The 16,181-nt window shown below is 36.4% G+C and overlaps 1 protein-coding gene across 1 annotated transcript; it reads right to left on the bottom strand.

Annotated features, from left to right (window-relative positions):
• Window positions 1–386: 386 nt before the first annotated feature.
• LOC106086911 (synaptic vesicle glycoprotein 2A) lies at window positions 387–15,100 on the bottom strand. The gene is made up of 7 exons (XM_013251730.2): window positions 14,803–15,100; window positions 2,649–2,762; window positions 2,254–2,578; window positions 1,766–2,132; window positions 1,236–1,698; window positions 1,006–1,162; window positions 387–916 (listed from the first exon to the last, which is right to left on the bottom strand). The coding sequence occupies exons 1-7, from the start codon at window positions 14,840–14,842 to the stop codon at window positions 691–693; spliced, it is 1,692 nt and encodes a 563-aa protein (XP_013107184.2). The 5' UTR covers window positions 14,843–15,100; the 3' UTR covers window positions 387–690.
• Window positions 15,101–16,181: the final 1,081 nt, after the last annotated feature.

A 16,181-nucleotide genomic window follows, 5' to 3' on the forward strand; every position in this document is an offset into this window, starting at 1 on the left:
ATTCAACAGACAGTTCTTCTTTATTTGCGACTACGACATTTTTGTTTTTCACAATTCTTTTGTTATACATCTTAGCATCATCATTGGTCATGTGGTTACTAGCACCACTATCGATGTACCAATAATTTGGGGTTGATCGAATATCACACGTAGCTTTTGCATAGGAAATTTCTTTAGTAGTCGCAAATAAAACTTCCGATTTCTTAACATTTTTTTCTTGTCCATATCCTTGTTCAAAGCAGCCTTCATATGTTCCCGCTAGGCGTCAGTAAAATATATCCAATGTCTGTTCGTCCTTGTCTTCTAGGGGGGGCATGGTCATAGACTGAGACTGATGTAAAAGAATTTCGCTTTAAACAGTTGCAGAAAAGAAAGACTCGGGCAAATAAATGTTCTATGTTTTACAACAATTTTATTTATAAACTACTCGTATTTTCTATATATAATTTAAATGCAGACTTATACATTACTGAATGTGATCAGGTATTTTTGGTTTCCTTTTGTTTTTGTGTTTTTTGGGAAAATCAGACTTTATGAAAAATCCTACTGCTATTGACTACAAAAAATTACAACTACGCTAAAGCTAAAACCAATAATGTTCAATCATATAATAAATATAATAATATCCAATATGAATTTAGAATAAAAAAAATAATAGACTTAAAAATACAATAATCCTATGTAGTACAGTTAGTTCCCCGTCATTGAGATTAAGCTGACACGTCTCTCGGGTGAAATTTGTCCTTTGTTCTTATTGCCAACAATCAAGAAACCCATAAATCCCGCAATCACCAAAGACACGCCCGAAGTGATGAAGGCTGTTTCACAATGATTGGTAATAAGAGCGCCAACAACATTGGCACCCACTACACTGCCCAAGCGGCCCATCATTAGGGAAATGCACACAGCCATGGCCCTAAAAGATGGTAATAACAAAAAACATTTTTTTTAAAATGTTTGAAAAAAATACAAATTGGAATTGAACGGTTGTGTGAGAACACTTACCTTAATCTCGTAGGATACAATTCCACCGTAGCAGCACTAAGAACATTAATGCCCAAGCCACAAAGTAGTAGAATGACATACAAATAAATGGCCACCATGGGTTGACTGACGAAAATGGCAACCACACCACAAACACCACAAGCGGCCAGACAAATGACTGTAAAATGCGAGAAAAGGGATATTTTTTAATCACACCTCATTTGATGGATAGCCTTTGGGGGCAGACTTACAAAGTATTAAACGTTTGCCCACACTATTGATAATGCCGCCGATTAGGGCAAAGCCCACCGCATACAAAACTTCCAGAATCAAGGAATGTTGGTAGGTGGATATCTCCAATTTTTCTGTGCACACCTGCTCTATGCTTTCGTCCAATTCAATAGCCAGAGTAGCTTTCTGCTTGGCATAGACCACATCACAGATGAAGGTGCTATTGTTGGGATATTCACTCATAAACTCTGCCACACTATTCAATATCGAAGGGAACCACATGTACATGCCATTCGAGGTGCAGAAAATGAAAAATTGTATGGTACAAATCAAAATTGTGGTGCGGGCATATTCTCGATTGAACAAAGGCTGAGTCTGAGTCCACATGGAACGCAAAAGTACCACCAGGGCATTCGAATTGGCATTGGTCTCGTGGGTGCGAGGTCTATTGCTGGTATCCAAGTCTTCGGTGACATGGGAAATCTAAAGACAAATGAAATTAAATTATAAAATGTTTATTTAAAAATAATTTTTTATAGTTTTTACTTACTGGGAATTCTTCCTTTGGCTTTCCTGTATTTATGTGGTAAATATTTTTCAAAATATCCAAACACTTCTCCTCCTGTCCTTGACTCAATAAAAACTTGGGACTTTCGGGAATTTTAAATAGACTTAGGCCACACAATAATCCAGGAACGCCACATACCACCATAAACAGCCTCCATGGCTTGTAGGTCAAACCCAAGAAGGGCAATGCCAAACGCCATTCTTGATTAATGAAAAGCCATGCAATGGCCGGCATTAACATGGCTCCCACACCGAATATGAAAGCTGATCCCATGATGGCTCTGGAACGATTCTTCTGTGTATGGAATTCACCCAAATAGGCATAGACTGTGGCAGAACCTCCAGAAATGCTAAAGGTAGCAGAGGAAAAATAGTAAATTACAATCAATCGCCGCACAGTGGGATGGTTAATACAAATATTTATTATTTTCATTATCTGTTGCTATTTTATTTTCTTTAGTTTTAACTTACCAAAATCCATTCAAGTACCGCAATATCACCAACGTCCAAAAGTTTGTCGAGAAACTCGACAACACTGTTATAAAGAAACCAATCAACAATGTTGGTCTTATGATATTCCTTCTCCCCGTGGTATCGGCCAAAAATCCCCACAAATGTGAACTGCTAATAATGCCAGCAAAACCAATGGCACTCATAATGCCACGCTCCTGCACCGTTAAATTCAAATCGCACTGTGACACAGGTAACACAAAACTGATGCCCAATGTTTCCAAAAGAACATTGGCTAGAATCAAACCGCATATCAATATTAGTAAATAATTAAATTTGCCAAATGCTGAAAACGGAATTTTAGAAAAGTTAGAATTTTTCCTGGATTTTAGGAGGGGAAACCTTTTTGTACTAACTTGTTACTCCCAGTGCCGATTCATAATATTCTGTGCCTTTGTTTAATTCCTTGGGGGCGAAAGTGCCATTATTGCCTCCCTCGATAGTTGCCACATTAAGTTTGGATTTTTCGGCTGAAAAGGAAAAAAGGACATTTAAAAATGTTTTAGAATGACAGAATAAGAGCGCTAATACGAGTATTATGTCAAATATATTGTATTTACAAAAAGTTGATAGTTGATAAATGATTTTTTCAGAGTGAATGAATGAGAAGAGTAATTAAAAACTCTTTGCTACACTACTTTACAGGTATTGGCATGATTTTGAGTCAGAAAAATAATTAAAAACTCATTGTTCAACTATTTTAAAGCTATTGACACCATTTTGTCTCAGGACATACCAACTATAATTACTTTTCGTTCAAATAAATCAGTTTCATTTTCTAAAGCAAATTGTACCGGCTAGAAGTAATCGATATGTTCTATTATTGTTATAAAGCAAATAATCATTTGTATGAGGATTGTCGATTTTAAGTAATTTCTCCGATTTTTGTATGGTTCTGGCTGTAGGTCAATTGAAACAAATTTTTCTTGATTTTTATACCCTCCGCCATAGGATGGGAGTACACTAATTTCGTCATTCTTTTTAACACCTCGAAATAAGCGTCTAAGACCCCATAAAGTATATATACATACTTGATCGTCATGACATTCTAAGTCGATCTAGCCTTGTCCGTCCGTCTCTCGGTCCGCCCGTCTGTCTGTCGAAAGCACGCTAACTTTTAAAGGAGTAAAGCTAGGCGCTTGACATTTTGCACAAATAATTTTTATTAGTGTAGGTCGGTTGGGATTGTAAATGGATCAAATCGGTCCATGTTTTGATATAGCTGCCATTTGAACCGATCTTGGGTCTTGCCTTCATGAGCCTGTAGAGGGCGCAATTCTCGTCCGATTCGACTGAAATTTTGCACGAGGTGTTTTGATACCACTTCCAACATCTGTGCTAGGTATGGTTCAAATCGGTTCATAATCTGATGTAGCTGCCATATAAACCGATTTGGCTGTTATTTTGCACGTGGTGTTTTGGTATCACTTCCAACAACTGTGCTAAGTATGGTTCAAATCGGTTCATTACCTGATATAGAGGTTAGGCCTCTAGAGGGCGCAATTCTTATTCTGTTAGGCTGAAATTTTGCATGAAATATTTTGTCATGACTTCCAATAACTGTGCGATGTATGGTCAAAATCGGTTCATAACCTGGTATAGCTGCCATATAAACCGATCTTGGATCTTGATTTCTTGAGCCGCTAGAGGGCTCAATTCTCATCCGATTTGGCTGAAATATTCTACAACGTCTTCTCCCATGTCCTTCAACATATGCGTCCAATATGGTCTGAATCAATCTATAGCTTAATACAGCTTCCATATAAACCGATCTCCCTATTTTGCTTCTTGAGCACCTACAAGGCGCAATTCTTATTCGAATGGACTGAAATATTACACAATGACTTCTAGAATGTTCAACATTCAATTCATTTATAGTCCAAATCGGACTATAACTTGATATAGCTCCAATAGCATAACAGTTCTTATTCATTATTCTTTGTTTGCCTAAAAAGAAATACCGCTCAAAAAACTCGACCATCCATGGTGGAGGGTATATAAGATTCGGCCCGGCCGAACTTAACAAGCTCTTACTTGTTTTATCTGTTATATTCCAATATTTTGACTGACGTCGTCTGTCAGCGGGATATTTTCTGGGCCAAGTGTCTGGCGGACCAAGAATATCGGGCTCAAATAAAATCTTTTAAGAATGGAGTACATCTAACATCCATGTCCGTTAGCATGTCCGACTGTTGTCCCTTTTTCCTGAATGGAATATTCATGGAAAAATTTGCATAAAGCCCTTTTAATTTGAACCACATATGTCAAATTTCTTCAACCATATTTGAACCATATTTGGTGCATAGAAAAAATCTGAAAGAAAATGGCGAAATCATCCCAAATATCGTTGGTCGTTTAAATAAATTCGCACTTAAACGATTGACCAATAAAAGAAAAATTTGTACAGAGTCGAAAAGGAATTCAATGTTTTGTTTTAATATTTTGGGAGAAATCTTAAATTCGCAATTATAAGATTGGAAGATAATATTCTTTAATATTCAACACATCAAATTATCCATACAATCAAAATATACATACTATACTAGATCGCCGCAAAATTCAGAGACGATGTCACTGGCATTTTGAAAATTTGAAAATTAGGAACAATGAAATGTCTTAGATCGTTTGCCACTCGCAACAATTACAGCCAATATCAGATCATATAGATGTTTCTGATATAATACTAGCTTATACACGAAACGATACGGTTTAGAGTTATACCCGAAGATGTTCTTCAATAAAAGGACAAAATATTAAATTAAATAATCTGATCTAATCACCAAGGCCGAACTACAAAATATCTATCCTGATGAAACGATTTTTTATGAAATAGATTTATGAAAATGATGTACATTAAATAGATATAAAAATGAAAGCTATAAAAATGAAAAAAATTTCGCAGATCGTGCTTAAAACAAAATTAGTATAAATGACTTTAATAATTTACTCAAATTGTAGCGAGAATATTAAACACATTTTCAGTTGTTATAGTTTTTTCAATAAACGCTGAAAATATTTCTAGATATTTTAGTCATTTAAAACTCCTCTGCTAAGTGCTTGAACTTAAAAAGTCGAAAAGAAAATAATCAACATGTTTACTTGACTGAATTTCCCCCGTGTATGCGAATGACATACAGAGAGTTACAATGTATATTCAGTACTTCAAACTTTTCTTTACAAAAGCAACAACAATAACCCCTTATATATAAAAGAAACAAGGTAAAGCTTATTTCTAATCATAAAAAATTTGTCATTAATCCTTCACACATTTCTGAAGTAAAATTTACACTCACGTGTTTGGTGTTTATACTTTGCTGGACATTTGATCCCAAACGGTTTTATTGAGTAAAACAGCGAAAAACGTCACATCTTAAGAAGTGTCTGATTAATATGACTCACATTTATATTTAACTATCACTTGACAATGTGTAAATCACAAGTGATGTTATTAAAAATTCAAACAAATCAAAAAGTTTATTTTTTTATCTTACAGATAATGAATGTTTCATCACAAGACCCACCAAACGAGTGTGGGATAAATGGCACAAGAACAATGCAAAGGTACAAAACCACCAAATCAAAATATGTTAAATAGCAACTGGTAAGTGTGTAAACAAACTCATATCTCCTCTTTTATAGTTACTATTTATCTATAAAGTTTCAATAATTGAACTTTGCCAAAAACAAAATTTAAAAATACATTTCGTTGGATTTTTTTTGTAAGCTTTTCTTGAAATTAATCACTATACAATGATAACTATTTGCAAAATGAATGAATGAATCAAGTAACAATAACTTGTTACTTGACACAAACTTCAATAAGTAAATTTTTAAAAATTTGTTTTTATCTGAAAGTAGATTTGAATAATTTTCAATTATTTACATTTCTCATCATCGTCCTTCAAAAATAAAGCCGCTATCATTTTGAGATGACATAATTGTCTTTATGTATTCTAAAAATATTTCACAAATTTAAACCAAAACTAGAGTCAAAAAACCAATGAAACCCCAAAAAGACATCCACCTCTTGACTTAATATTTCATTCATTAAATCAATCATATGGAAATCATCATCATGACCAGCACATTATTCCATGCTAACTCTCCTATCTTCAAAGGCCTTCAAATAGACACTTGTCGAACGATTAAAAAGCAGCTGTGCTCTTGAAAAGAAGAAAACGTTCCGCACACGATGCAGATTCGAGAAAAAACGAGATTTATAATCGCATTAAAGTGTTATTGACTTTTTGCAAAGATTTTCAAGTTATGGGTATATTTAGACTCTGGAAAATTCCTGAAATAGTCAGACAGTTAAAACATAAATCAAATGGAGTTAACAGTGAAATAATTTTAACTTAAAAAAATCAAATATTTAATCGGATTCTAATATTGCAGAAATGTTGTTAAGAAAACTTATTTTTAAGTAAAATCCAATTTTGAGCAATAATTTTCATTGAACTACTACATACTCCACTCGACTGACTGCTTGATGGAAGCACTCCTTGTTCCGATGACATAATGACGCAGTGGCACACTATTGCCCACTACATGGAAAATACCGCAAAATCCGTACCGGAAGCCTCCTCCAAGAAACCCAGGGTACGACCAAGAGTGTCGAGATGCTACTGAAGCCAAGAATGCGGCATACAGAGCAACCCTGCAATCAGTAGTAGCCAAATGAAGGAGAAGTATCGGGAGAAGAGGAGAGAGGAGAAACGTCTATTCCGCAGAGAGAAAAAGGAAATGGAAAGACGCGAGTGTGAGCGAATTGAGATATACAGGAGTCAGAATGAAGTCCGGAAATTCTACCAAAGAATTAAACATCAAGCCGATGGCTTTGGTGCAGGCACATCCTGGTGCAGGCACATTCGGTAACTAACACAGATAACATGCTGAGGATATGGAAAGAAAAATTTTCCCCACTGCTAGTGTTCGACGTTGGTAGCGAAGAGGATACCGCAGAACCAATCAATGATGATTGTATAGAATGTTTACCTCCTAGTCAGAATGAGGTCCAGGTGGCAGTGACCCGAATAAAGAACAACAAGGCAGCAGGAGACGACGGGTTACCCGTTGAACTATTTAAGACCGGAGGCGACACGCTCATAAGGCGTATGCATCAGCTTATCTGCGCAATCTGGCTAGAAGAACGCATACCCGGTGATTGGAACCTCAGCATATTATGTCCCGTACACAAGAAAGGAGACAAGAGGGAATGTGCCAACTACAGAGGAATAAGTCTCCTCGCCATCGCATACAAGATACTCCCGAGCGTACTATGTGAAAGATTAAAACCTAAAGTCAGTGAAATAATTGGGCCCAATCAATGCGGCTTTAGACCTGGTAAATCCACCCTGGACCAGATATTCACACTGCCCTAAATGCTGGGAGGACAAACCGAGAAGGACAAATCAACACCTACCATCTCTTTGTTGACTACAAAGCCGCTTTCGATACTCCTTTACGTTCAAAGGTATTTCAAGCTATGTCTGAGTTTGGTATCCCTGCAAAATTAATAAGACTCTGCAGGATGACACTTGCTGATACACGTTCCTTAGTAAGAATGGGAGTGAATCTCTCCGCACCATTTATTACCAAACGAGGTTTCAGACAAGGAGACAGCCTATCGTGTGATTTCTTTAATATCCTGTTGGAGAAGATTATACGAGATGCAGATGTGAATAGATATGGCGCACCAATCACAAGAGAACACATGCTACTCGCCTATGCCGACGACATCGACATCATAGGTCGGTAGTCGTAGTAGTAGCAGTGTGTGGTACACTGAGGCGGCAGCCCTTGCCAATGAAGGAATTCATCGGGTGAATCCGGTACATAGAACCGGCTGCCATGGAATTGGTTGTAGTAATAGCAGTGTGTGTTCATAGGTCGGTCACCGGAAGTAGTAACTGCTGCCTTTGAAAAAATCGAAAGAGAGTCAGTGACATCATAGGTCGGTAGTAGTAGTAGTAGCAGTGTGTGGTACACTGAGGCGGCAGCCCTTGCCAATGAAGGAATTCATCGGGTGAATCCGTCACATAGAACCGGCTGCCATGGGATTGGTTGTAGTAATAGCAGTGTGTGTTCATAGGTCGGTCACCGGAAGTAGTAACTGCTGCCTTTGAAAGAATCGAAAGAGAGTCAGTGACATCATAGGTCGGTAGTAGTAGTAGTAGCAGTGTGTGGTACACTGAGGCGGCAGCCCTTGCCAATGAAGGAATTCATCGGGTGAATCCGGTACATAGAACCGGCTGCCATGGGATTGGTTGTAGTAATAGCAGTGTGTGTTCATAGGTCGGTCACCGGAAGTAGTAACTGCTGCCTTTGAAAGAATCAAAAGAGAGTCAGTGAAAATGGGTCTGGCAGTAAATGGAGATAAGACGAAATGGATGGTTTCAACTCCCAAAACGCCTTGTACAACCGAGCAGAAAAAGAAAATGGAGAAAGTGGGGAGCCACAATGTTGAGATAGTCAGTAACTTTATCTACCTCGGCACCGCCGTAACCGAAACGAATGACACCAGTTTTTAGATAAAGCAAAGAATAATACTGGCAAACAGATGCTACTTTGGACTAAGTACGCAGTTTAGAAATAAGGCCACCTCTCGACCGACAAAGATTACACTATACAAGACACAGATACTATCCGTGTTATTATATGGTTCTGAGTGTTATTATATGGCATGAGTACTCTTAAAAAGCAAATGAGGCAGTGTTTGGAGTATTTCAGAGAAAGATTCTTCGTAAAATATATAGAAGAGTTTGCTTTAATGGAGAATATAGGCGACGTATGAACCACGAGCTGTATGACGACGATAGCATAGTTACACGCATCAAAATACAGCGGCTACGTTGGCTTGGTCATGTTGGCAGAATAGATGAAGAAGCTCCAGCAAAGAACTCTTTTGAAGGCAAACACGGTGGTACACGCAAACCGGGAAGAACAAAAGCCCGATGGAAAGATCAAGTGGTGGAAGACACCTCGAAACTTGGTGTCAGAGATTTTAGAAAGAGCGCAGCAGATCGAGGCGCTTAAAACGCTATTCCACGTTCGGCTGGTGGAACAAATGTTCTGTCATAGCCAATTAAATTAAGTAAGTAATTTTCATTTAACATTCATTTTCTAGGGCCATCTTAACGTTTGTTTTTTATGCAATTGTCTACATCCGTAGATGCTATTGCGAATGTTTATAAACAAAAACATATGTCATAACATTTTCTTTTTTTTTTAATTGCAATTGATGCTAGACTATATCATATTAATACATCATCTTTTTCTGCTTCTTCTACGCAACAAGACATTTCTCGAAACCTATAGACATGGTTTTTTTACAACTGCATTGGTGTGATGTCGTACATACCAATATGTAGATCAATTTGTTTATGTTTTATTATTTAAATTAATTCCTTGCACTTGAATTATCACTTGCGAATGATGGAGAATTTTTTTGTTTTGCTTTTTCAATGGGGGAAATAATTTTTCAATTTCATATTTTAATTGCAACAATCCGAGTGTGGACAACCGGACTAATAGTCTTTAGCATGGTGGGTGTCACAATCTAATTAAAAAAAATATATATAGATATGGATTCTAAACTCTTTCATTGTACACATTGACCATTTCAATTAAGCTTTGCTTGGTTTATCGCACTTACTGTACTCGCCGTATTGATCCAACATTTTGTAGAAAATACCAGAAACAATTAGTCAGCGTTGTGTGGAATTGATTTGCTTAATGAAAATTTCTTTTAATTTCCGATATCAGTTTAATAAATGTGTTGGGTTTTATATCTTTCTGACACTTTAAAAATAAATTTTTTAAAGACTATTTTGGCACTTTTGAATTTTATTTCATTTTTTGTAGCAAAGAAAATTGTATCAAATATTTCTCAGGCAGTCGTTTTGTTTTAATCCGTTTGGTTGGCTTATTCCTATGCTTCTGTAAGAGTTCTGATTATTTTCCCTCAAGAGTTGCATCATATAAGATGCTATTAATGCCATTTATTGAAGTAATTTATTGATTGGCGCATTATGTATATTGAGAGCACATCGAACTTATCTCTCAAAATTTAATATTACATTTAATGACTTAATAACCAATAATAACCAAAAAATTTTCAATCTCTTGTTGTGACACTTTATTGAGTTGTGGAGATCTCTTTTAGTGAAATCGTTTCACTCTAGAGAAGATTTATCAGATCTAAGCAGGAGCAATGCTTGATTTAGTTAAATGAACACTTTTGAACTCAAATCTATACCCAAAGCCAGTAAAGAAGGGTAAAAGTCGGGCGATGCCGAGAGTAAAATACCCTACACCTACCTTATAAGTACAATGTGGGAGCTATATCCAATTCTGAACCAATTTTGATGGACCTCGGCGGATGTTTTCAGATGGGTTATTAAACAATCCCTATCAAATTTCGATCAAATATATTCAAACTGTAATTACTATGTTTGACAAATGACATCATTATTGTAAATTATCCAAAACCTGACGATCATATATATGGGAGCTACATCTAAATCTGAACCAATTTCAAACAAACTTCTCAGATATTGTGATAGTCGTCGAAGAAGATTGGTCAATAAATGCGCTTGCAGTGGCTCATGGAGTGAAAATCGGACGATATATGTACCTACATGACACATATATCTAAATATGGACCGATTTTTTTAAAATTCACTAGTAATGTCGTGAGTCTTAAGTAAATCCTTCCTGCGAAATTTCGAGAGAATCGGTTAAGAAATTAGCACTTTATTGCAATATTTCTCAAAATCGCACGAACATATATATGAGAGCTATATCTAAATCTGAACCGATTTCTATGAAATTCACCAGTAATGTCGAGAGTTAAGAGAAAATCTTTCCAGCCAAATTTCGGCGGTTAACAAATGACTATTTTATTGCATTATTACTGCAAATCGAACGAATATATATATGAGAACTATATCTAAAACTGAACCGATTTCGACCAAACTTCTCAAATATTGTGGCAGTCGTTGTGCAAAATTTTGGCAATATTAGTCTATAAATGTGCATGCAGTGGCTCTAGGAGTGAAAATCGCTATATATGAGAGCTATATCTAAATCTGAACCGATTTCTATGAAATTCACCAGTAATGTCGAGAGTCAAGATGATCTTTCCTGCCAAATTTCAACAGAATCGGTTAACAAATTACTATTTTATTGCATTATTACTGCAAATCGGACGAATATATATATGGGAGCTATATTCAAATTTGAACCGATTTTTTCCAATTTCAATAGGCTTCCTCTCTAGACCGAAAAACATATCTGTACCAAATTTTTAGACGATCGGATGAAAACTGTGACCTGTTCTTTGTACATAAATTAACATGGACAGACGGACAGACAGACAGACGAACATAGATAAATCGAATCAGAAAGTGATTCTGAGTCGATCGGTATTATTATCAATGAGTCTATCTCTCTTCCTTCTGAGTGTTAAAAAAAACGCACTAAGTTATAAAACCCTGTACCACAGTAGTGGTGTAGGATATAAATAGTAAGAAAAGGCAAAAGGACAGGGCGACCCGAAAGGCCTTGGGTTAATCAAGTTTATCGACAGCAGTTAACCCGAAGCCTTTCGGGTCGACGCGCTTCAACTTTGCAAACAAAATTTTTTTACAGTAAGCGGGTTAAATTCAAAGATGGACTATATGGGGCTGTATTAAGAAACCCCCATATAGACCGATCTGTTTATTTAAGGACTTAATCCCATAACCCCATAAGGGGCGGTCGGTGGAGACTGCCCTTCACGAGGTTATGCATAAAATAGAGAATTCTTCGATGCCAAGACGTACACATTGGCGGTTTGCATGGGTCGCATTTGTCGAGTTCTTTTCCCGATATCTCTTTTTAGGCAAACAAACGATAAAAGAAAATAATTGCTATGCTATTTGAGCTATATCAAGTTATGTTCCGATTCAGACCATAATTGAAATGAATGTTGGTGACCATATTAGATATCATTGTGTAAAATTTCAACCAATTCGAATAACAATTGCGAGCTTTAGGGACTCCAGTAGTATAATAGGGAGATCCGTTTATAAGGCAGCTGTATCAAGCTATAGACCTATTCAGACCACATTTGACACGTAAGTTAAAGATAATGGGAGAGGCCGTTGTACAAAATTTCACCCAGACCGGTTTATATGGCAGCTATATCAGATTATGGACCGATTTGAACCATAATAAGCACATAACGAATAACGTTATTCTAAATTTCAGCCGAATCGGATAAGAATTGCGCTCTCTAGTGGCTCAAGAAGTCAAGATCTAAGATCGATTAATATGGCAGCTATATCAGGTAATGAACCGATATGGGCCATTTACAATCCCAACCGACCTACACTAACGAGAAGTAACTGTAAAAAATTTCAAGCGGCTGGCTTTACTCCTTCGAAAGTTGGCGTGCTTTCAACAGACAGGCGGAAGGACATGGCTAGATTGACTTAAAATGTCATGACGATCAAAAATATATATATATACTTTATAGAGTCTTAGACAAATATTTCGACGGTTACCAATGGTGGTACGAAACTCTTAAAACTGGTATCTAGACCGATCGAAAAAATATTTTCTCGAATGACAGGGCTGAAAGGACTTGGAAGTAGAGAACGTGTCTGATATGAAAACTTGAGGCCAATTGCCTGGGGGCCACAATTATATATGGCCAATCTTAATTATAACATGAAAAATGCGTTTTATATGTACACTGAAAAAATATGTCCTCAAGATTCGAAATAAAGAAATTAATCTAGGAATGGCTTATTTTAAGGAAAGGTTTCTTTCGATTCAAGATTTTTTACTTTTTATTAAGGAATTTTTTCTTAAATGGCTGCAAAATCGACCCTTAATCCTTCTTAAATTAAAATTTCAAAACAAATTAAATAAGGACGATCAGACCAAGGATATATTTTACACAAAACAAATGAACGCTGTGGCGCAAAAATGAATATTCCATTTGGTAACAGGGGAAAACATTAGGAGGAGGTGGCCTCCGCTGAAAATTATTTCTGATTTTCTCGCCAGAATGTGAACCCAGGGGTTCAGCGTCATAGACGGACGTACTATCCTCTGCGTTATGGTGGCCTCCACATGGGCTGTCCCGTACCTAACATTATAATCTTACTATTAGTTTTGAAAGGCACGATGCGAACGTAGAATATATTAAGTCCAGCAGTCGAAATATTTTGACACCACGAAGTTAGGTTTAAGTGACTGTCTGCCTTCACACTCACTTAGACGCAGAGATATCGGTTTTTCCGTGCCAAGTCAGGAGTATAGGCGGATTTTTGGAGCATTTCTTCCGACCAATCGACACAAGCTTTTTTTTGAGCAATTGACAAACTGTGTGGGATCCAGCGCGAACAAATTTTTTTGACGGTCAAATGTTCATTCAATATTGGATGTATGCTGGTCCCACTTATGCCTAGATTAGGTTAGGTTGCCGAGTTTACTTATTGAAAAAATGATTTGTTATATTTTTTTTTTCCATATGTAGGATACTTTTATTTTTCATGCAGTCGAAATATTTTGACACCACGAAGTTAGGTTTAAGTGACTGTCTGCCTTCACACCCACTTAGACGCAGAGATATCGGTTTTTCCGTGCCAAGTGAGGAGTATAGGCGGATTTTTGGAGCATTTCTTCCGACCAATCGACACAAGCCTTTTTTGAGCAATTGACAAACTGTGTGGGATCCAGCGCGAACAAATTTTTTTGACAGTCAATATTCAATATTCAATATTGAATGTATGCTGGTCCCACTTATGCCTAGATTAGGTTAGGTTGCCGAGTTTACTTATTGAAAAAATGATTTTTTTTTCTTTCCATATGTAGGATACTTTTATTTTTCATGCTTATAAAGAGGACTTAATGTAGTAATGTAGCGTTTTTAACCTTACTTTACACAATTTCTTCTTTGTGTTTTTGACTTGCTATTTGCTCAGAATGAAATTTTTTTTTTATAAAACCTATCGTTTTCATTTTTTATTTCGACGTTTCGTTGGTTATTTTGCCAACTTCATGAGGACAGAGTTTTTTGTTGAAGTACCTGTTTCTTCAACTTAAGTACAATTGAAATATGCCCTTCGAATAGCAGAGCTCCGATAACAATGAGTGTCGATTTTAATTACGTCTACTAGCTAATGCAAAATCTTTCAACATCCAAGGGACACATGTCTAAAATTTATGAAAATGCTGAAGTTCCCACTTTTTCGAACAATTTTTTATTTTGAAAATCCCCAGATTTTGCATAACTATCATATGATGCTAAATTTCTCCCATATATCCACTAAATAATCGCAAAAACATTGACAATTTTTGCGGCAAACTAAAAAATTCCACTTGTTACAACATATAGTTAAGGGAATTTTGGGAATTTTTTTTTTTCAAAATTATAGAAATTCGACTTGGCCGGTTCTATTTTCTTTCGTTTCAAAAATTCAAAATCATTGAAAATATTTTTTTAGTTATTATACTTACCACCACCCACGCATTCCGGCTTGTCCTTAAATTCGCACATTTTGTTTTTTTTTTCAAGTTTCAATTTAATAATTGTTTTTTTTTTTAATAAAATATTCAAATTGGTATATTCTCTTCAATATGAATAATAAATTTGTCTAGTTTCTTCCAATTTTTGTTTACACAAATTTTTTTCTTTTTTTGTCCAATTAACTCTTGTGTTAAAAACCGTCACTTTTATGTCACTTGTAAAAAGGTTTACAATTGCCTTGCGCCAACAAGTGCGATACGACGATGCTAAACTTCTTGAATCCTCACATCTGAACTAACTGATTTTCTATGCATGAAATTAAAGACTTTTATAGAAAAGATCGAGTAAAAGCAAAAAAAAACTCTTTCGAGATATCAAAAGCAGATATTTGTATTTGCAAATTAAAAAACTCAACCTTTTTACGCTACACCAAAATATGCAGGCGCAATTCTACTTACTTTTGGGATAGCAAAAAAATTTAAAAAGTCAAACGCTACGGACCAAAAATCAAATGCAAATAAAATTTCCACCACACCACACCATAGGAAAAGTAATAAAGAAAGTAAATGAAACAAAAACACACTCTGGCGCATATAAAATAAAATTTACTTAGATGCTGTGACACTACGCCACACCACGCCACACCACGCCACACCACACCACATATGCAATACAACAGCAAATACTGACGGATACGTACTACTACAAATGTTTTATTTAGAAGAGGTACGGATATAGAGTAAAATGGTTAAAATTTTCAAGGGCCCCTTCTTTGAAATGAGGGTCATATCTGTCTGTAGCGCTGAATGCCTGTGTTTGAAACCCAACGAGAGATTTATGAGCATTTTGTAGGTCTGTGGTAAGTCATAAGCTAAGACCCCTGGTCTACAGATTTACTCCGGTGAACTAGAGTCTTACCACAATTCGCAGAAAAGCAAAATTAAATAAGGACGATCAGACCAAGGATATATTTTACACAAAACAAATGAACGCTGTGGCGCAAAAATGAATATTCCATTTGGTAACAGGGGAAAACATTATTTCTGATTTTCCCGCCAGGAAGTGAACCCAGGGGTTCAGCGTCATAGACGGACGTGCTAACCTCTGCGCTACGGTGGCCTCCACATGGGCTGTCCCGTACCTAACATTATAATCATACTATTAGTTTTGAAAGGCACGATGCGAACGTAGAATATATTTAGTCCAGCAGTCGAAATATTTTGACACCACGTAGTTAGGTTTAAGTGACTGTCTGCCATCACACTCACTTAGACGCAGAGATATCGGTTTTTCCGTGCCAAGTCAGGAGTATAGGCGGATTTTTGGAGCATTTCTTCCGACCAATCGACACAAGTCTTTTTTTGAGCAA

Source organism: Stomoxys calcitrans, chromosome 4, assembly GCF_963082655.1.
Source record: "Stomoxys calcitrans chromosome 4, idStoCalc2.1, whole genome shotgun sequence".
Lineage (NCBI taxonomy): Eukaryota > Metazoa > Arthropoda > Insecta > Diptera > Muscidae > Stomoxys > Stomoxys calcitrans.